This window comes from Galeopterus variegatus, unplaced genomic scaffold, assembly GCF_000696425.1.
Source record: "Galeopterus variegatus unplaced genomic scaffold, G_variegatus-3.0.2 Scaffold1625, whole genome shotgun sequence".
Classification (NCBI taxonomy): domain Eukaryota; kingdom Metazoa; phylum Chordata; class Mammalia; order Dermoptera; family Cynocephalidae; genus Galeopterus; species Galeopterus variegatus.
In genome coordinates this window covers 126,869-150,226 of record NW_007727736.1, presented here as the reverse complement: position 1 = coordinate 150,226, position 23,358 = coordinate 126,869, and the positions used below count along the sequence as shown (strand labels likewise).

Sequence of the window (23,358 nt, the reverse complement as noted above, 5' to 3'; positions counted from 1 at the left end):
GGGGGGGGGGGGGGGCTACAAATAGGAGTGGAGGGGAGAGGGGGAAGGGAAGGGAGGCTGGGGGATAATTGGAAGGGGACAAAGGGTACAAAAGTAATTTCTGGTAATGGGTATGTCCCCAGTATGAATCTGGCCCTCACATCATAGGAAGGAGGGGGGACAATTAGCTTTGTATCTCATGAATATTCATAATAAAAATAAAAGATGGAAACCACAGGCTCAGGGTAGAATATTCCCCTGAATGACTGTAAGTTTAATTTATTTGAATAGAAAACATGTGTTTGGCGGATATGTATGCAAGTTTGGGGTAGGGGTAATGGGAAAGAGAGGAGAGCAAGAAAGAAGGAAATTTAAGTGAACAGTTTAACGTCAAAAATAAGCAAAGATCAACTGATATCACTGAGTTTTGTTTCCCTACCACTGGTTTTCAAGTTTCAGTGAGTCAGAGTTCCTTACCACAATGGGATAAGGTGATAATGCCCAAGATGAGACTCCAATGAAGACTGTGTGTGTGTTTTTAATATTGAACAAAACAAATATAATAAAATATACTTAATTTAGTTTGAAGCTAGGGGTAGAACACTGTTACTGGAAAAGAGACAGACCCTCAGGCCCACTGGTGGGCTATGAGGGATATTCAGATTATACTGTGAAAGCAACTACTTTCTGGGCTGGGGGAGGACCTTGTTTAAACTGCCTTCTAGAAAATAATGGGAATGTAAAATTATCTGTACTTTACATGGCCCTCATTGCACTATGCAAGACAAAACAACTGTCATGTAAAAATTACCCCAAATCAGAAAGAAGTTCTATGCCAACATCCCTGTTTTCCATGTTCACTGAGACGACTGCATGTGACGCTTAGATATAGCACCTTGCAAATGGTGTAACAGAACTTGACAGATACATAGAAATGCAACTTAAATAAACAAGGGGCTGGGGAGGGTGGTGCATGGGAACGTTATTAGGTTAGGATTTAAATTGAGGTTAGGCTCTCCATTTTGTTTTTCAGTAGAAAAGTTGTGCTGTTGTTTCTTTGATGTTATAAACGTTCTGAATAATCAAGAATGAAGAGCTGCCAATTTTGGTGTTCTTGTCAGCTAGAAATGCTCCATTTTCTTACCTCTCTGCAGACAGCTGCTATCTGTCCTTCATCCATACAGGTCTCCGTGACCACATCAGTCAAAGAGCCACCAGCCAAGTATTCCATAACCACCCATAGTTCATCACCCACTAAGTAGCTGTAACAAGAAAAGAAAAAGACTTTGACTTGAAACTAAGGAAGTGGGGACTCTAAGATTTCCAGATCTCAATTCTGATAGAAGTCAATTGCTAGTTGTGCCATGCCCGTTATCTTCAAGTAGTTATTGAGAAACATACCCCAAATGATCAAATATGGGGAGGAAGGTCACCAGAACTCTACAATTCAGGCAGAGAGAGCATGAGGTTATTCAAATCACCTGAGACCATATGAAGGCATTTTGGACCCCTGTTCAGCAAGAGAGAGAAATTATAGGGAATACAGTGATTTCACTCTGCCCTAAGACCCACATCAATATGAAGTAAAATTTTCTATCCAATGGCGCTCAAACTGCAATGTGCATTATATTGACCTGGGAAGGCTGTTAAAAATTCACAGGCCCTATGTTATTAGTTATGTAAGTCAGCCTAAAAATCTGCATTTTTTTTTTTTTTTTACAAATACAAATGCAATTTTTACATAATTACAAATGCACAGTGACTCCAGGTCATTCTGCTGCAAGTGGTCCATAAACAACACTTTATGAAACTTGATCAAGACTATAAAATTTAACCCTCCTTTTTCTCACCCCTTTTTTCCTTCTTCTGTATCACTGGTCTACCTTGCCTCATACACAGAAAGCAAGATCTTAAGCTCATTGAGGACTTCCTTTGTATCCTCCCCCCAGAACACAGCACAATGGTGCTAAACAAACACTTACTGAAATTGAATGAGACAGACGTTAACCACAAGTGAAGAGTTAGCGCTCTCTTTAAATCCATTAACAGTGTGTTATTTATAACACACTGTTAATACCGCTGATGAAAGAGACATTAATTACTTGGTTTAGGAAAAAGGTTTGAGATTAAAGTCTCAATTCCCTAGACCTCACTGTCAGTTAATCACAAAGCACCCATTAAAAAAGAGCCATTGTAGTCAGCCTTCTTCACTTAGATTCCCAGGGACTGTCCCAGCACCAAAGAAACACTTGATGAAATGTTTAAAACACCACTGCTCTCTCCTATATGCGATAGTCTATTTCCTGCCAACATGGATCCACTATCCTCAAAAGGAAATTACACAAACTGCTTATGTTTAGAACCAAGACCATAAAGTGTTTCTTCAAGGTTTTGATATATGGATAAAGATAAGCGGGTGCAAGTTTAGCAATAGATCTAATACTCTACTACTTTGTAGCATTTGAGAAATATTTGTAGAATAACTGTTAAATGAATAAATCACAAATAAAATGATTTGCCAAGACAATGACATCCCATAAAGAAAACAAGTACATAATGAGAGAAAACACTTACCTATCTAAATAATTAACAATATTGGGGTTCTTATTTTCCCTCATGACCAGAATTTCATTAATAATTAATTCTTTTTTGGGTTGCTGTTGAAGGTTCATCTGCTTTATGGCAACCTGAATGACAATTAAAATACAAGAATGAATTACAGTTGTTACCATAAACACAAACATCCATATTTTGGGGACAGAGTGAGGCATACAAATTCTTTATCTACTAAGCTTTCTCTGTGCCACAAACCCATGCCCTTTTTCTTTGGGCAATCATGAGTAAACCATTCATGACAGATGTCTTGAATACTAATGAGATACTCATCTCAATCCAGTGCTACCTATTTTTTCAGGCATATGTCATCAAAAAGGAAATATAATAAATATGAATAAAGAAAAATAAAAATCAGTATTGAATGTTAGCACTTACCTCTTGTCCTGTTGCAATGTCTAGCGCTGTATAAACAGTACCTGATGCCCTGTGAAGGTGAAAATTATCGAATGAATAAGCAACCAAAGTGTTACCAATATACTTCATTTGAATTAAAATGTAATTATTTTAGGGCCGGCCCGGTGGCGCACTGCTACAGCGCGCCGCTTGGGAGCGTGGCGACGCTCCTGCCAAGGGTTCGGATCCCACATACAGACCGGCAGCTCACTGGCTGAGTGAGGTGCGGGCGCAACACCGAGGGTTGCGATCCCGTTGCCGGTCCCGGTCCGGTATGGGCGCGACACTGAGGGTTGCGATCCGTTGCCGGTCACGAAAAAAGACAAGGCAAAAAAAATAAAATAAAATAAAATAAAATAAAATGTAATTATTTTCAGAAGAGGAAAATTAGCAAACTCTAAAGGAAAAAGTAAAAAAGGAAAGCCTTTTTAAAAATTATTAGTGTGGTAAGAACACTCAACTTGAGATCTATCCTATTAAATTTTTAAGTACACAATACGGGAACAATCCTTTTATGTAGTAATTGTACCTGAAACAATCACAATGTATCCCTTGTGGTGGGATCGGAACTCTAGTCAGACTTTCTGGCATCAGTTTGTGTGTCATGCATGTACTATGCAGTAATAAATTGAGTAAAATGGCTTTGCTCCTTTTAGGAAACCCCTGGATCTTGCAACAACCAACATTGCAGGTCTCTGATTAAATAAATTGAAGTATAGTTTAGGAAAGAATATATTATCGTTTGCTTAGGCAACTGTCAATTAACCTTCACTTTTGGCATAGAGACAGAGTGGTTCTTTTCATATATTTCTAATTTGTAAGAATATCTTCATCTAACAAACCAATCACCCTCAGTGCTGTACTCTGAAACTAAACAGAGCAATAACAATGTGGCTTTACTTCTGAGCCACTGTTTTTAATTTTTGCTGAATTTTTGAACAACTTCTACTGTGAAGTGTCACTCCAGCCCAATATCCTTTTAAAAATGTATCATTCCTCTAGTCTTGGTAGTGCTCATATTTCCATTCTAACTTCAATTACAGGGTTCCCTTGTATTGCAAATAGAAATTGTATAGTACAGCTGAATTGTATAGTACAGTAACTGTCTGTGAATCACACACGCATTTTGAACTACCTCCCACCTCCAACCCCAAGAAAAAGAATAAAAACATAGTCAGTTTTGTTTGTGGTGAATAAAGGAATTAGAATAGAGATCAGTCCTGTGATTTACTGGGCATTGTCATGCTCCAACATTGCTATCTAAACTTTCTGGTATTTGTTGTTTCTCCTTTGCTCTCTATTTATTCCTTGATGTTTTGTTTTATGATTTCAGGAATTCTTTTCTTATGTCAGGCATTTCTTTGTAATTCTTCTCCCTGGATAAGCCAAAATATTTCTCACTGGCCTAGGAAATTTATATTACCTGCTCCCAGGGAATAAACTGAATAGTGTAGTATAAGGAATATTTGACTATTAGTAGAGATCTGAGTTTTAATATTCGCCCTAACATCACCAAGCTGTGTGACATTGAGCTAGTCACTTACCCTCTTTGAGTTAGTCCCCTCACATGGAAAATAGTGATCACGATAATAGTAAACATGCATTGACCAGGTCGTGTGTGTCAGATACTTCACCAAGAACTTTATGTAATTTATCTTTTGTGATCCTTACCATATTTCAGTAAGGGAGGTGCTATTATTCCCATGTTATAGGTAAGGAATGTGAGGCTCAGAGAGGTTAAGTAACCTGCCCAAAGTTATACAGTTTATAATCTGAGTCCGTCTGACTCCCTTACATGTAAAGTACAGGAAATAGACTGCTTTATTTCTAAGGTTCTTTAATCCTATCATCTACGATCTATGCCTTTACTGCCCTCCTCATAATGCTTAAGTCTTTAAACATCTATTGGAACTAGGCTGAAAAATCACACTTAATAGGTGCCACCTAAACCTGTGTAGAGCTAGAGCTGGGGTCTGGAGCTCACAGACCCCTTGATCCCATTCACAAACCCTTCACATGCAGGTTTATGAGCTAGGTAACTGGCAAAAAGGTCCTCAGAGCCTTGGTTGAAGAAGGAATAGTCTTTATTCAGCACACACATGTCTAGGAGCTAGGCAGTCCACAGAGAAACTCTGAAACTCAACTGCTATGGCAAAGTCCAAAGACAAACTGAAACTGAGTAGCTGCCAGCAGAATAATCATGTTCTATTTTTAGTCGTGAGCTCCCTGCCGGCCAGCCTGCTTAACATACAACAGCAACAAAACTAAAAAGATACATTGGTGCACATGCACACTAACTCCACCCACACACAATTTCTTTACAAAGAATTAAGAATGTGCTGCTTGACCCCCAACAAGACCTGAGTTGTGGGAGCCTAAATTATCCTATTTTCCCCACAACCAGGATTTGGTAATTCTAGAAATTTCTTAGGCTTGAGTTTTATATCATATGAATCATTCTCTCAATTTTATATGTTTAAGATTCTGGGTTCAGAGCACATAGCTGGAGCCTAATAAATATTTGTTGAATGAACAAATTGTTAAAAATTTTTTCAAGCAAACGTGGAACTGCAGTTAGACCTTTCCTTTCTGTGGAGAAAATATTTCTTCTTCTACTTACATGTACGTAAAGCACTTTCTTCTTGGAATAAGCTATCAAACATTCCTGACTTCAGGGACCAGTGTGTCCTGAGTTCAAAGGAATAGATTACCTTGACATTGTGTGTATTGCCATGAGCAACTACTTAAAATGCCTTTATTCGGTTTATTCCTATATATTTAGGCCACTTGCACAATTCCATCAGTTGCACAAGAGTGACAGGATCGGCAAAATAAAATAATAATAGCGCCTATCTCATAGAACTGCAGAGAATCAAATGGTACAATCTATGTAAACATTTAGCCCCGTGCTCAGATCAGAGCTGATGCTTAGTGAGATAACTGCTCCTGCTACTAGCATTTGTTGGTGTTGCTGTTGTTACTGGCTTCACATAGGGTATGACTGATTTACAGAACTGTTACTTGGCCCCTCCCAATGTCCCAGCCAAAGCACCCTTGCTAGTGTCTGGCTCTGTATTCAAAAAGGACAGATGCTGAGGATGACCTATTGAAATTTCAGAGGTTCCCTATCCTGTTTTTCCCCCTAGGGAAGTGGTTTTGCCTTCTTCCTTTTTCTTATAAGCTTGGAACACCTTTATCAAATGAAACTGTATGTAGAAATCCTCAGTATATAAAACAAATACAATGGGAGCTTCTGCAGCTAAAGCTAGGGAGGAAGGCCCCAAATGCCTGCCCAGGTGGCCTTCCCTTTATACACCAGTCCCATCTCCCTAATTCCCCAAGCCCATTTCCACTGTCCTAGGGGTTAAAATTGTGACTGACTTGGAGTGCAAGGGGGATTAGTGTTTAACATCTCTGGAGCTTTACCTTTTAAATCCTTGGGGTTTTTGTCCCTTATCCCCCTCGGCATTTCATTGTCTGAAAATTGCTAGAGTCCTAACTCTGGAATCTCAATATCCTGGATTTTATGGCATTCAGTGGTATAGAATTGCCACAAATTCCTAATACACAGAGGTTTAAAGACCCTGAAACTCTAGAGCATCTGTTATTAACTAAAAATGAGCTTTCCTTCTTACTTCCCTTTCCCCCACCTTACTGCATATATGAAATTTTCTAGTGGGAGCCATTTTCCTTTCCCTTCATCCCTTGTTCCCTGTCTTAAAATGGTGATATCCTCCCCACCCCACTTACTACCCCTCCAAACCAAATATGTTGTTAGGCGGTCAGAATTCATTGCTCTGACCATTAAATTATTGGTTTGCCCAACTTCCAGCCTTTGTAGAACCCTCAACTCAAATGCACAAACTCAGGCACTAACCTGCAGAGTAAAATTTAGTGCCTTATCCCCAGCTCCATCTTAAGGTTTCTCTGTACCCCTAACATTTCTCTATACCCCAGTTTTGATACCTTTCCATTTTCCAACAATTTAAGATGCAACTGGTATAAACATCACGATCTCCTTCAAGGTTCATCAAAGCATTCTCATTGCCTATAGTGGGCTGAGAACAGTAGTCCTCACTCTCATTCACTCAAACCCCCCCCCCCCCCGGTTCAAATCCTACCAGTTCCTAGTGATATTACCCTGGGTAAGTAATTTAATCTTTCTATGGCTCAGGATTAAAGGAGGATTAAATGTATACAGTGTTTAAAACATGTATAGTCTTGACATACAGTAATTGCTCAATAAATATTAGCAATAATGGTAACTATTATTATTTGATTGACTGTTCCCTAATAGATTCATTAAGTTCCCAAACTGTAGTATGTGGATTACTAAGAAGCTCTTTAAGTATCTGGGAGTTTTCAAGATATTTAAGTTTTCAAAATTCATAACAGAAATTTGACATTTCCCTAAGATACAGCTAATCTAAATATCACATATATTTCTTTTTAGCTAGTTATATTAACTTGTGATTACGTTGGATATCAGGTGCTGATCAAAACCTCTAAGCAGCAGCAGTTATATGTATTTTTTTGCTTAATAAAGTTTAAGAGATAAACTATTACCTAATAAATACAGTTTAATTGTCAAAATTATTTATAATCTGGAGTTCATAAAGGCAAATAATTGCAGGGGTCTTTGGTGGTGAAGCTGGGAAGCACTCTCTTTATAACAATTAAAGCACAGGAGTGTATACTCCCAAAGAAACAATCTTCTAGTTAACCATATGTCACAGTGATTCCCAATAGATGAGATTTGCAACAGCCTGGGGGTATATCAAAGTATCTCAATGCATGTCTTTACAAAATGAAACTTTAATTCGCTTTAATTAAAAAATATCAGTATTATGCAGTAATTTAGGATGTAAGGATGCCAGAAATCAAACTAACAAAGATGGGGGTTAAAACTCCTAATTCTCTGCAATATTGGGGCTGGTGTGTTAAAATGGTCAACACTGTCAATTTGATTTTTCTGCTAACCATTTAATTACATTGATCCCTAGTATCCCTCCATTCTAGTTATATTGAAGCCAGATTGCTGTAAAGAGAACATTTGTTTATGATGGGGATTTTGTTTATTCCAAATCTCAGTCCCTCAGATGGTACAAAGAAACCATGCATTATCAGGATTCAAGGGAAAAAAGAGATCTTACACTTCTATCTCTTCATTACAGATGAGAAGTCTGAAGCCCAGAGAGCAGGAAGGATATGCCTGAGATGACACAGCTAGCATGTAACAAAGGTCTCCTAAATCTAAGTTATAAATCTTTCAGTTAACCTACACTATGGTTAAAGAATATTAAACTAACAGATTGTGCAACCATTAGGCATTATCATCAATTACAACGTGATGAGTCCTGCTGGGTTGCTGGCATCACATTAGATGCTTTATCGTCCCTCCTTGACACAGCCAAGTGTTCAATACTCAAATGGAAACATTGGCATCTAGCTCGAACAGTCTAGAAAGAAACAATTCACCATTTCTCCCTTTTTCTCACAAGACAAGTCAGTTTAACTATTAACAATCTTCATCAGGTTTTGATGTTTCCTGCTAGGAGCAATTTTCAACCATGATCATGAGCAGTTGCCAAAGCAGCAACATGGTGGGACTAATAATTGAGACAAATCACTTTGATTTCAGCACAGAAATGGATTAGAGGAGGAAAAGAAGGGCAAGGAGGCAAGACTAAGAAGAAGCTCATGGACTGGGAGGAAAAAAAAAAGGCAAGAGGACTAGAGGGCTCAATGAGGTCCAACGTGAGTCTAGTGGGCATAAGAGTGAGAGAGCCAAAAGAATAGGCAACATTCCCATTTAAAGTTTTACAAGTATAAATATGGTGCTGAGGTCACAGGCAGGGATTTAATCCCCATTTTAGGATGGTTATGTTTTACTACTCCTACTTCTACTGCTGTTGCTGCTAGAAAAGGCTAGATCATTTATTCAGCCTTATTTCTGTCAGCTCTCTGTAAATGGATAATCTCACTTAATACCCACCCTATACAATCCTATGAAGTAAGTTCTATTATTCTCATTTTACAAATGAGAAAATTGAAACTGAGAAGTGATAAGCAGCTTACTCAGGGTTACACAGTCAGCAGGTGAGCTTAAAAATACATCAATTTGACTGTATAACCCATGCTCTTAACCACCATTTCAGGTTTGTTATAGATCTGTAGCATTTTTATATCAATGGTAAGTGCAAGCATGGTACTTCTCAAAGCTCACGTTTGTATCTGTTATGCTAAACTGCCTCCCCCAAATATTTATCTTGCCTCTAGTTTTTTGCTCACTCAGTCCACATGTCCCTTTTGAGCCATTTAGTTTGTCCCAGGACATAACATGTTTGATTCCTTTGGCATAACAATATAGGGTGGTTCTTCTGTTTTCTAACTCAACTAAGATCGGTCATATGGTTGAAAGTAGACTGGGCCTGGGGTTAATTTTTAGGACTGGACTTTATCTTCTGCTAAGTATTTAAGTATTGTAAGCCCCTGTCTAGAAATGATCTCACTCTATTAGTGCACTTGACATAAAAATACACAGATATCAATATTGTTCAGTACTGCCATACTTGCTTTCCTAAGGGCTCAGGAACGGTGAAGAACAATGTTATCATTACGTGCAGTAACTTTTCCAGAGAGAGAGTTTCAGAGTGTTTTCATTCGTGTAATTTACTTCTCAAAACGCCTCTCTAAATTTAAAAAAATAAAATTATGTAAAAAATCATGTTATCTCAGTACCTAAGTACATAGAATGCAGCCAGGTGTTATAGTCTTTAATAACCAGGATTACTTAATACATTGAACTTTCAGAAGAGAACAGAACTATGGTAACAAGAGGTGGGAAAGGGGAAGTGGAAGAGGAGTTAGCGAGAAATTGGTTAATAGGCACAAATAATGATTATGTTTTCTAATTATGAACATGCTAGTTATTTTGATTTGATCATCACACAGGTACGCAGGTATTGATATTCAACTCTGTACCCCCCAAATATGTATAATCAATTATGTTTCAATAAAATAATTTCTAGGACTATGTAAATCAGAGCAGGAAATTTTTTGTTCTTTAGTTAGGGCATGACTTTTCCCGGAGTATTCTTGGTCATCTAGTAAATAGAGCTGTAACACATTATGGGTGTGGGGCCAGGGAGCTCAGTGGGGTATAGTCCAGTGATAATGAGGCCATAGTTACAGGGCTTAATCCCTGGAAAGGCCAAATAACTCTCAGCTACTCACGACAACATTAAGTTTAGGCAGCTGGTTCACAGTGTGTGCCATTGGTTTCAAGAGGGCCTGGACAAGAACGGGGGGCAGGTGGCTTAATGCAAGCTCATTACTATAGCTGGAAAAAACAACTTAATGTGCAAAGTCTACAAATGGTGGTGGATTGAGCGGCATCATCTTTCCATACAAGGGACAGCAAACAACACAGTGCACTTAAGAGCATTAAGTATAACAAAGAGCATGTTCCATTGCTCCATAAACATTGTTCTTCACAAATGCTAATGTATTTCAAATATACTTCACAAAGCCTATTCTAGAGCTCAAACTACACCTATTTAGTGCTTCATAGCAATATTCTACCTTGTGTGGCCCAAAATGGATCCAATGAGAAAGCAAATACTTTTTGGGTGGGTGGTCCTACCCAAAGAATTGCTTCTGTAACACACTAGACACCACTTCTACTCTTGCCCATATTTTCCTGAACAAAACAAACAAAAGTCAGAGGTTTTATTGTCAGCACTTATCCCCGAGTTCTGTGCCATACACTGCTTTGTCAGGTTCTCTAAACCAAGCTGTTATTCATTAATACCTTTAAGAAATAAATTTCAAAACTATTCATCTTCAGTATGGGAACCTCATGTTACAGTAAGAAACAGGCTCCTCACTGAGCAGCACAGATAAGTCAGAAAAATACCAAACATGATATATTTACTTTCTCAAGCCTTAAAACTAAAACTAATTTGAGAGGACAGGGACTGAGCGCTTGATTTACGCATGAGCTAGCAGTAAAGTTTGTTTGCAATTATCAATGAGTTGATCATATTTTCATTCTATATAATGATATGATTGCTGAAGATCCACATGTCAGGCAAAATTCTTTTGGCCAGTTGTATATCTTTATGCCTAGGAAGAAAATTATTTCAAGAAATACTTCCATTGTCACTTTCCATTAAACGTAGCTACATGGCTGATCTAATCTATGTAACAAAGATACTTTGGTATCATACAGACATGGACTACATTGGTCAGTGGATTTTTCAGGATACGCTTTTGTTTTGCCACACACTTTTGTCTTAGAGTTCCTTTCTTATACATTTTTCCTTTTAAAAATCAGTATGGGGATGGGTTTTTATTGTAGTACTATAATCCCAAATAAATGGATACAGCTATGTGAGCAAGGGTGTGGGCAAAGAGGCACTCTCATACGCTGTTGATGGAGTGTTAAAGGGAAACAACCTCTATCAAAGGCAACTTGGAAATTAGAAATGCACATATCCTTTCATGTAACAATTCCACTTTAATGAATTTATCCTAATGATAAATTTGCATATGTATGAAATGGCTTATTTGTAAGAATTGTTACTGAAGCCTAGTTTATAATAGCAAAATGTCAGAAACAAACTAAATGTCCATCAATGGGGGCCTGGTTAAATAAATTATGGTATACCCAAACAACAAAGCACTGTGCATCTGTTAAAAAGAATGAGGTATTGATATGTAACCATCTCTAAAACACAGGCACATAGTACGAAAGAAGACATACAAGTATAATATGTAACCAATTGTGTTAAAACACAACACACACACACACACACACACACACACACACACACAGAGAAATATACCATGTAGGCCCAAATACAAGGTAAGGGGTTTTTCCCCCACATTTTTTCCATAGAAAAAAGGGAGTTGCCTTATATTTAAACCCTCATAAAATCTCTCATGTAATGTGGTACTTCTCCATATTCATTTACTTTTATCCACAAAGTATAGTTTGGGAGAGATGTATTAGGCTGAAATATTCTCAATCAATGCTAATTTTGGATGCTCAGAGAGAGTACCTGTCAGAATTGGAAGGAAATAATGTCAATAAATTATTTCTGAGGATATAACCACATAACTGCAAGTGTAGATGTCATAAACAAGCCTTTAAAAGATATCTTTTCAAACTAATGCAGTGAAAGGGGCTCCCATTAGCCAAAGATAGCACAGGTTGACAATCAAAAACAATAATGAATGTAACTGAATAAAAGAAATTGAAAAAAGAAAAACCCCTGAGTTCATAAAGATTTTTTTTAAAATAAAAGAGTACACCTCCTTCTCCTACTGAAAAAAAAGAAAAAAGAAAAAAATAAAATAAAACACCTCTCATTGGGCACTTTTAGTAAAAGGCGAAAGATTTATATGATCTGAAGAGAAACCAGAGTATCATTGGGCACTTTTAAAAGTAACTTGGGTACCAAACTCTTTATACTGAAAGTTGGCAATTTAAAAATTAAGCATTTATCTTGACTTCCCTGTGTGAACTATGTTTCAGGGTAACTAAAGAGCCTTAGCTAATGATGTAAAGTTGTTTTGCAACAAAAGCATTCTAGCTAAAAAGTATGGGGAAATGATAGATTTAGAAAACCACTACTTTGCAATCTCTAATAAAATAACTGATTTGAGCAATAATCATCAATAGATAAAACCACCGGATAAAAGGCTGATGGGGAACTTTACATAGGAGGGAAAAACAGTCACACACAGAATCTTCTGATCAATTTACTCATCACTAAACTATGGGACAATGAGACACTGTGTGCATCCTGATGTGATGTAATGTGAAACATGTAGCACCACCTATGCCAAAGGTGGAACCTGAGTCTAATTAAGCCTTTCGAGCTAATTTCCATTTATAGGAAATGCAGGGAATAGAGAACAAGTTAAATGACATCAAATGAGACTAATAGACAAATCCAGAAAGTGATACATTCTACAGAACAATGACCAGTTTCTTTAGGACATCAATGGTAGTGGAAAAAGACAGGAGATTGCTTTAATATACACAGACTTAAGAGACACAACCAAACTCAATATGTGGATCTTCTTTGGATGTTGATTTGAACAAATCAACTATAAAAAAGCATTTTGAGATAATAAGATAACTGTGATTACAGACTGGGAATTAGACAATATCAAGCAATTGTTCATTTTTTGTAGGTTTCACAATGGCATTGTGGTTTTATTAAAAACTATTAATAAATGTTAAATCTGGGTGATAAGAATATGGGAGTTCCTGTACTATTTTCTCTACCTTTGTGTAAGTTAAACAATTTGTAATGAAAAGTTTCAAAAGTGAGACAGTAGATAGTTATGCTGTGAAGATCTAGATATACACTACAGGACAGATTCAGAAAATAATCATCTTAATGTTATATGAATGGGTAATTGTCACTAGGAATAAAATATCCACAGAATCATCTACTCTTCTATACTTTCTGAATGTTATACCATGATGTCCAAGTAATACCTACTCAAAACAATAAGCTTAAACAAATAAAAAACACATTGTACCTTGCATCTGTCAATCTATTTCATAACATAACATAACCTATCTTTCTAAAATTTTTTCCTATTCACTCCGCTGCCAAACTGGACTTTTGACTGTCTATAGAACTGGTGCTGTTGATTTAATTCTTCTGCTCTTTTTGGTGTGTATTCAACAAATACTTACTGAATATTTACTCTATGCCAGACAAGTCTGCAGACCCTAGGAACACCAAACTGAATGAAACCTACAGTGTGAAGTGAATATTCATTTGGTTTCCTTCAAATAAAACTTTCCATAATCCCCACTTGTTAAATTACTACACCCTCTCAAATCACTACTCAAATTTACCCTCCTCTAAGATTCCTTCCTCATATCCTCTCCCTGGCTAGAAATCATTTGTCCCTCCTCTCTACCCCCATAGCTCTTTGTAACTGCACTACAATACTTACTGTATTCTGCTCTACATAATAGTAATGTGTGGGACTGTCTTTCACTCCAAATAATAACTAGCATTTACTGAGCACTTAACTGTGTGCCATGTACTATGCTAAGCACTTTAAATGCCTTCTCTTGTTTATTTTTCACAACCCTTATAAGAAATATGTGCATTCTGCTTACTATAAATGAGAAAACTGATGCTTAAAGAAATTAAATCATTTGCCCATAGCCTTCTGAGTCCAGAATCTTGGCTCTTTCTTTTTCTTCAAATTTTCCCCAAATTCTCCCTTTATTCCTCTATGGTCTTCTTCAAAGTTTCAAGCAATTATACGTCTAGACAAGCTAAGATATAAGTGGTAAATACATGTTGACACAGATACAATCTGTTGGATTCAGAAGGACGGAAGACAGAAAAAGTCAGTTAAGGCGAAGGCAGCCAAAGAGGGGTTCATGGGAGAGATGACAGCAAAGATGAGTATGTGGATGAAATATAGGTGAAAGACACAGGCATGGGGAGGTCTGTTTATTTCTTGATACAACTCTCCTTTCCTCCCTGTCAGATGTTCAGGGGGACAATGAGCATAGAGGTCACTGCGGACTCCCAGAACCTGGTACTACTCTGCATTACACATAGTGGACACTCAATAAAAGTTCCCTGGATTAAAAAAGATATTTGTTAATCTAGATTAAAATCATCTCCTCTGAGCTGCTTCCTCAAAAAAAAAAGTTTCTATTATAATGTTAAAGAGAAAAGACAAGATGAACCTGAAGGAGAAAAAGGGTCTGTTTTTCAGTGCATTCTCATTTAAGGAAAGGCCTTAAAATGAATTCAAATATATTAATGAGAAATCTGTGAGGACAGCTGCCAACGTTAGTAAATTCAGCCCTCTGTTACATAGTTACTGCTTATTCAGGAATTGCATAGGCTTGCCAATGATAGCTGTTGACTGAAAATAAATATTTGATTTGTTGTCTCACCCTACCCCATTTATTAAGCAAGTTCTTTTACATAACTATCCTAGAGAGTAAAGATACTTGTCTCCAGCTGATATATTCTGACAAACTCATGTTTGATAATTTAGGAGTAGCTGACCTTTTTTCTACCCCCCTCTTTTTAAAGTTTGAATACATCTGCTCAAAATGTCTGGATTTGGTGGCCAATTATAGAACACGTTTCACAGCAAACCTAGTGAAATAATGTCACTTTCAGCCTTTGACTCACAGCTAAGGCCTCAAAATGATTAGACATGCAATTCTGAACTTGATTTATAGAAGATGGAGACCAATTCTCTGGCCCCAGGCCTGGATGCTGGAACAGCAGAAACCCATGCTGGAAAAATTTAGTTTTCCAAGTAGATGAGGGTGATTAATGGCGAGGTTCTTCTCAATTCCAGCTCCCAAGAGTGAACTGTTGTGCTTCCTGGAGCTGCAAATGGAATACTGGGGCTGATTATTTCTAGCACTAAATGATTACTGACACGATTTTGAATGCCACCATAACAATAGGTAAAGAAGACAATTAAAAACCCAGACTTAATGAAAAGAAAATAAAAACTCTATATATTGAGAGTAGAGACTAGTTTATCTAACTTAGGCCAATAATTCATGGAAAAATCAATTGAGAGCCATTTAAAAGTAAAAAGAAAGTTAATATGTGTATTTTTGTGGTTTTTTGGTTTGTGGTTTTTTTTTTTTTGGTCTAAAGAGAAAGAAAGAAATATTTTGCTTATTCACATTAAAAATGAAGAAAAGCAAACAATCTATGAGTGAAGAACAAAAAATACAAGTAGAAAAGATGGATGTACAGCACACACAGATACCCAAATGATAGAGAATCAGATGTGGTGAAGCAGACCATGTCGTTGCAAAGGGCAAAGAGATGAAGACTCAATGGGAAAAAGAGAGAGAAACAGAAAGAGCAAGACAGACATGTACATATACGTGAAAAGACAGAGGACAGAGGAAGGGAGAGGTAGAAAGACAAGCATTTTCATTAGTTCAACAAATATTTATGAAGGCAAAACAAACCCAGAGAGACAGGGGCAACAGACAAGGGAAGCTCTGTAGTTCTTTGAGTCAGGCCAAAGTAAACCCAACTGTTGACCATAACTGCACAAAATTGTTTTTGAGTGCCTACTAAGTGTAAAAGCACTGTGCTAGACACTCAAGGAGACAAAGAGAGAAATGAACTCAATTCCCTACCCTCAAAGGACTTATTAAAAAGTTGTGTTGGGCATATAAAGTGAACTATCTGCTGATTTCATCATTCTTTAAAATGAACTGGCTGAGAATTTAAAATAGACCTTTCTGCAGTGGCAAGCAGGATTTCTGCTTTGATTTTTCGTTTTAGATATATAAAGACTTTACAAAGGCATTCAGAAATGGAGAACTTTCCTTTTCACCTTTAAAAGTCAGAGGCATAAATAACAGCCAGGAGGGAAAATCTCTTTGGTATGTACAGTTGCCTGGCGGCCTAATCTTTGCTCTTGAAGAAATTAGTCTTGCTTCACTACCTGGTATCTGGGAGATATCTGAAACCACCTCTTACATTTTTCTTTTTAAATTCAATGCTATTTTTGGCTCAGTTGGATTGTAGTGGGGAAGAACAATAAGTACAAAATCATAACATCTTCCACTCCCACCCCTCAAAAAAAACCAACTCTGAACAAAACCACTCTATGAATAAACAAATGAATAGCTCTCATTTAAACCTACAACTAGAGCAGTGCTGTCCATTAGAAATATGTGAGCCATATTTTAATTTCTTGGAGCTATATTGAAAAGATTTTAAAAACATAAAAATAATTTTAACAATATATTTTATTTAACTCAATATATGCAAAATATTATAATTTCAACATGTAATCAATATAAAATGTATTAATAAGATATTTTGCATTCTTTTTTCATACAAGGTTTTTGAAATCAGGTATGTATTTTATACTTACATCACATCTCAATTTGGACTAGTCACATTTCAAGGGCTCAATAGACCTATGTAGCTAGTGGCTACCATATTGGACAACAAAGATTTGGAGTGCTACTTCCAAGTGGATTGCATATTCTTTCCTATTGTTAGCTCTACCAAAGATCTAACTAGGTTAAAATAAAACTAAAAGCCAGCTTTTGTTCTCTGAGCCTCCTTAGTACATAATACCGTCTTTTTGCAACCTGCCTTGTGATATTTATCTTTTCGGCATGAAGAAAGTGAGTTGAGGTTTGAATGCGAACTTAGGAAGGTATGTTTGCCCTTACTTAAGCAAAGCAACTAGTCCACCAGAGGGTGAGAGGGAAAACTCCAGGTGGGAGATAATGGCTTTAGAAGTCAGCCCTGCTCTGCACTTAGGGGAATTGAATAAGCTTGCCTCAATGTTCTCCTTTTACCCTATGTAGCCTCCTGTCAAGCATTTATCACTGTAGACTGTAAGTTAAGGACCTATGCCATCATTACCCATTTCCATTCTCTAACACTTAGCGTGGTATCTGGTACATAGTTTGATGCTCAGTAAATGTCTGCTAAACAAGTAAATGAATTCAAATAAATTTAGTTTCTCATTTGCACTAGACACATTTCAAGTGTCCCATAGCAACATGGGGCCAGTGGCTACCATATTGGTTAGCATAGTTATGGAACATCCCTATCATCACAGAAAGTTCTTTGGGACAGCACTGCTCTAGAGCAATTGGTAGAAATACTATTTGACTCATTAAGTGACAGGGGCCCTAGAGAGAAGAAAACTTTTTTGTGTGTGTGAGGAAGGGAGAATACCAGTGATATTAAACAACAAAGAAAGAAGCAAAAGCACTAATAGGTATATATTTTAGCCTCTTGGAAAGTTCATATGCAATGCTATTGTGGTTTCCACTGGAAGAATAAACTTGGCCATATATTTCTCCCTGAGTTTTTGTCTTCCTCTGAGGATTTTCTCACCTTGATTCCCATAAGACACAGTCCCCACAAGTGCCCCTCTTACTGTTTAGCCCAAATATGTAATGAATGCTTTCCCTATTTCCCAAGATATGTTGGCAATTTTAAAAGAAACTTGAGTACGAAAGCTAGGGGGAAAAACAAAGAAAATATAAAAATAATGAAAAATAGTCAAGTTTATACACGATATATAATTTTTTGAACCTAAGAATCCCAGGAAAAGAAGTGAGGTGCGTGAAGAAATCCCATATTCCCTTATCCTAAAATAATTAGACTCTAATGGCTGATGGGCTAGCACAATTTTTCAGGCATATTAGCTGTATCCTCTTCTTCTCAGCTCCTTTCCTCAGCCAGGAGACCTCTGGGGGGCCATCTTGGTTCCTGTCATACAGTTGGTACACCCAAATATGTGTCTCATTCCCCATTTAAGGACCCCCCTCAAGAACACTCCATTTCTCTTTAAACATAAACTTTCCCTGTTTCAAATGCTGTTGTCTACTCAGACCCTCTCACTTCGTTTCACCTTGAGGCCTGGGAGACATTCCTAATTACAGCTGACTTGAAGAACTGGTGACTCCCACCTTCAGCTCTAGTGAATGATCCAATGACATGGTTCCCATGGCTCACAGATGATCAAGATCCACTCCAGACTCTGAATCAAATCTCTGGCAGTGATGCCTGGGAATCTTTGTCTTAAACAAGAATACTAGGTGAAAATAATGCACTTCATCTCATTTAAAGATTATTATTCTGCTTCCTCCATACTTTGATAGGCAACTCTGCCCACCTCTGGATCAATCAATAAGAGCTTTCCTCATCCTCACTCTGTCACTTTGTAGTTTGACAGTGACATAGTATCTTAACCTTGCCATCCATATAGATGTAGGGGGGACATGGATAAAAGGGGTTTACACACAAACTAGAAGTTTCTATAACTCTACTGCTTTTTTTGAGAAATCAGTTTGAATCATCTAACTATATGGGATCAAAATGTCCTTACAAAACTCACAATCAGCCTGACAGCTGGAAAGGCCAATACTAAGAATGCAAAACACAAATATAATCCAGGAAATGAGAAGCATAATTTACCAGAAATCCAAGCTGTTATTGAATTTTAACGACTGTTGCTAGTGCTCACCTTTTGATGTTTCGAAAAATAATCACTTACCCTTGACCAATTTTTTCAAATCTTGTGTATTTTTTCTTTGGGTCCCCAACACTCACAATGCTTCCTGAGAGAGGGGTGGGAAAAGGGAGAGAGAGAGAGAGAGAGAGAGAGAGAGAGAGCAGTAAAAAGAGAGAGAGAGAGAGAGAGAGAGAGAGAGAAGGTTGAAATTGATCTACTGGTCTTTTATTAAAATTTAATAATGAAAATTAAGATGCCACAGCTAATGACAAATAAAAAATTTGACCAATACTCCCATAAGATTTCTACAATTTATATAAAAATGATACTTTCTATTTGCTAAAATAACAAATAGTAATATATTAATTAAAGTAGTAATAATAACCCATGCTGCTTTTATTCAAAATTGATGACGTTTGGGAAACAAAAAGGACTGATCACAGCCCAACATTTATAAAAGTTCTCATAAAATGATATGAGAGATTAGGAGATAAAAAAAATCTAAGAACTTGTACACACTATTTTACTACCTTCTCTGAATTGAAGTGGGGCTGAGCACTACACTACATTCAATTCTGGTGGACGAACATCCATTGAGTAATTACTATGCACCTAGTACTGTGCTGAGGGCGACATGGATGGATCTAATGAAGAAGAAAGTTTGATCATAAAATAATGAGACTCATGCTTTTCAAAAACATATATTTCAGAACCTAGGACCCTATTACTGACCCAAACATTTGAACAGTTTTACCTAGATATGATTTACATACCATAAAGTTCACCCACTTAAAGTGTACAATTCAATGGTTTTTAATACATTTACAGAGTTGTGCAAATATCATGATCTAATTTAAGAACATTTTCATCATTCCAGAAAGAAACCTTGTCCCTGTGAGCAGTTACTCCCTACCCCACCTCAGCTTCCCAAACCATCCCTAGGCAAGACTTTATTTCTATAGATTGTTCCAAACATTTTTTAGTAAGCTTATAAGCCATCCAAGAAAACCATTACTTTATCACGTTTGGCTTTGAAAAAAAATGGTTTTGCTATTTTAAAAAATTAAATCTACCACTCAGAGGATGAATACTTGCTATCATTCAGAATAAATCCCAAAGAAATGACATTGACTCTTCAAGGCAGTGCTCAAATAGGTCCAGAAAAATTCTGGGCCATAGCAGCACTATGGGAATAAGGGTGCACTTCTCAAGGGGACTACTATGAAGGGCATCATTTATTTGGATGCCTCTGTCTCTCTCCCTTCTTTCCTTTTGGAAGTAAACATACCAGTATTAATATCTTTGAGTTATATCTTACTAATGCATAGCCCCAGAAAGTGTAGGATTGGTTGGTAAGACAAGACTTATACATGTGAACTAATCGAGAGATCTGTAGACTCTATCTCCTAATTGTCACTCTTATTCATCCCCTTCTCTCCATGCCCAAGGCCACTGACATTGTTCAGACTCTCAACATCTCTTGTCCAAAAAATTGTGCCAGTCATAATCTACTTCTGAACTCTGCCTTCTCTAATTTCTCTTCCACAATGTGTTTAGAATAGGGTGACCATATAATTCATAAACCAAGACTGTTCTGGACAAACTGAGATGTATGGTCACCCTACTTCAGATGATTTTGCTCCATTGTTCATAATTCCTCAAAAGTTCCTCCTCACTACAGAATCAAGTCCAAATTCCTTAGTTGGGCACAGAAGGCCCATCTCCATCCAGCACCATCTGGCTCCTTCCTAACCAGATTAACTTCATGTTATTCTTTTCCTCTCTCTTCATCCCTCCTACGTTAGACCCTACTAATGCTATCACTATCCAATACTTAGGTTTTTGCACAGGCTCCCCCTATCCCTTTTCTATCTAACCCATAAATTCATATCTGTCACTTAAATATAATCTCAAATCAGCCTCCTTTGTGAAGTCTTCTCAGATTCCTCTGATGAGACATACATGCTTCTTCTTAAGGGCAGGAACTTGTCTTTTCATCTCTGTAACTTCGATGCCTAGAACAGTGGCTGCCACTTAGCAAATATTTGTGGACTAAATAAATGAGAAGAGAAAGATATGTATTCAAGTACTAACCTGTGTGCTACAGCCAATAGCTCGTGCTAATTTAGACAATAATCTATTCTCTGGCCTAGTGGACAACCTAACTCAGACCTAACAGGAGATATTATACCTTGAGAAAAATAATCAGTTAAATATTTCACATCAGGTTGCTGGGTTTTTTTATTGTTTTTCTTTTTGTTCTTATCCATAGTGGAAATCCATGTTTCAGTTAGATTAAATAGGTCTTAGATAATATATGAGCTGTTATAATACTTTTTCTCCTGTATTTCCAATCTCAGTCAGTAGTATCACCAATCAATCCACTCAGTAGCCTGAGTCAGAAATCTGGGAGTCATCTTTGACTTGTCTCTTACCTTCACTCACCACATGCAGTTGTCCAGTGAGTCCTGGGCACATATCGGTTTACTTCCTAGACACCTTCTGAATCTGTCTCTTCCTCATTACTACTCATTATTTTTTAGTTGGGCCCTCATCATCTTTTGCCTGAGCTATGCCAACAGCCTCCTGACTGGACTTACTGTTTCCAACCTCTGCCCACTCCAGTCCAGACTCCACACCTCTATCAGGATGCTTTAAGTGCAGACCTAATCATGAGATTCTCTGATTCAGGATTCCTTGATGGTTCCCTAACACCTACAGGGTAAAGCTCAAACTCCTTAGCATGGAGGAATGCAAGGCTCCTCATTCATGATCTGGCTCTTGCTTCATTCTCTATCTCATCTTTCACCACTTCCCCACTAGAACCTTCCACTCTGACCATAACAAACTAATTGTAGTTCATGATCAGCTCTTGCTTAACAGTTTAGTTGCCTCTCCTACAACTCCAGTACCACATTCTACCACTGATTCTTCATTCAAGTAACATTGAATAAGTTAGAGTTCCCAAGCATAAGCCTTTGAGTCTTCTTTACATGCCATTTTTTTGCCTGCAATGTCCTTCCCACATTTCCTCCTATTCATACTTCAAAACTCAGCTTAGATGGTGCCTCTTCTGGGAAGACTTCCCTAAATAAAGTTAATCACTTCTCTTCTCTCTGCCGCTACTATATCTTCTCTCTCCCTGTTTCTCCCTCTCTCACTTTACCTCTTGCTCTCCTTATCTGTACTTAATATACCATATAGCTGTATCTATCTGACGTCCCCTTTTAGACTGTGTCTTAAGGACAGCAGCCAGGTCCTATTCATCTCTGGATCCTCAGTTCCTCCTCACACAATGCTGTATACTCAATAAACATTTATTGAATTAAACTTGAATAAAATTAGGTATTTCCTTTTGTAAATACCCCATAGCTTAAGACAGGGGTTGGAGAATGCATTGTACTTGAACTACAAGTACATTCATAGAATGCTACCAATTTAGTAACGTCTGAGTTGCTAAACTTTATTTTATTTTATTTTCCAAATTGTCTAACAGATTTCTACATCACTGAGAGCCCCTTATTCAAGTCAGCCATTAATGAGTAAGAGCCTGAACCTTTTTTTTTTTTATGAAATGACAATTTTAAACTCACTTGAAACCATAGTTTTATTAAGCAGTTTATAGTCTTCTAAGAGAGTTTTACTATTAAGTTGCTGAGCAAAATCTTTTCCATAGATTGAGAAAAAGCAAATAAGCTTCAGCCCAAGCCACTTTCTGAATTATGACCAATTCCAATTGGCGGGGTTCAGTTAATGAGGCTTTATGGTAGTAAATTATTCAAGCTTTATTTCCATGATATGCAGGGTAAAAAAAAAAAAAACACTGGAAATAAATCCTTTGTCAAGGATTACCAAAAGATAACCATTGTGATGTGTTTCTGCTTCTGAATTTAACTGCTATTCAAATATAATGGCGTCCCCAGCCCATTACCCCTCTCAAGAGAATGTGTGCTGGCATCTACTGATGTTAGGCAAGTGTACAGGAGGCCTTGTTTACAGTGCTGAATCACAAAACAGACTTTTAAAGTGATCTCTTTCATCAGACTCATTCTAATTTGCTTTTATAAATTACAATAAAGGAAAAACATTGTGACACAATAGGGAAAAACGTGAGAAAAATCAGCAAATCAAAATTAAAAGAAAAAAAGAAATGATAGCAATACCAGACGAGTCCCAACCAGAATAACTCCCTAAATAAGAAACAAATTATCCATTTTATAGTACAAGGTTTTAAGAAATTACTAAATACTGGTATTTGAAAATAGGGTTTGTGACATGGTTTTAGTGGCAGAAAAGCCCATCAATATATTCTCCAACATATTATGCTAAGCTGAACCCCAC

The 23,358-nt window shown here is 37.2% G+C and overlaps 1 protein-coding gene across 4 annotated transcripts in view; it reads right to left on the bottom strand.

The window, feature by feature from the left end:
• Positions 1–23,358, bottom strand: part of PAK3 (p21 protein (Cdc42/Rac)-activated kinase 3) — a 118,411-nt gene that overhangs the window by 27,080 nt on the left and 67,973 nt on the right. For all 4 annotated transcript variants that reach the window (XM_008578052.1, XM_008578053.1, XM_008578054.1 and 1 more), the window contains 4 exons: positions 19,060–19,123; positions 2,971–3,019; positions 2,554–2,666; positions 1,124–1,241 (listed from right to left, as the gene is read on the bottom strand). In XM_008578052.1, coding sequence (XP_008576274.1) covers positions 1,124–1,241; positions 2,554–2,666; positions 2,971–3,019; positions 19,060–19,123 — 344 coding nt within the window. The remainder of the gene's footprint in view (positions 1–1,123; positions 1,242–2,553; positions 2,667–2,970; positions 3,020–19,059; positions 19,124–23,358) is intronic.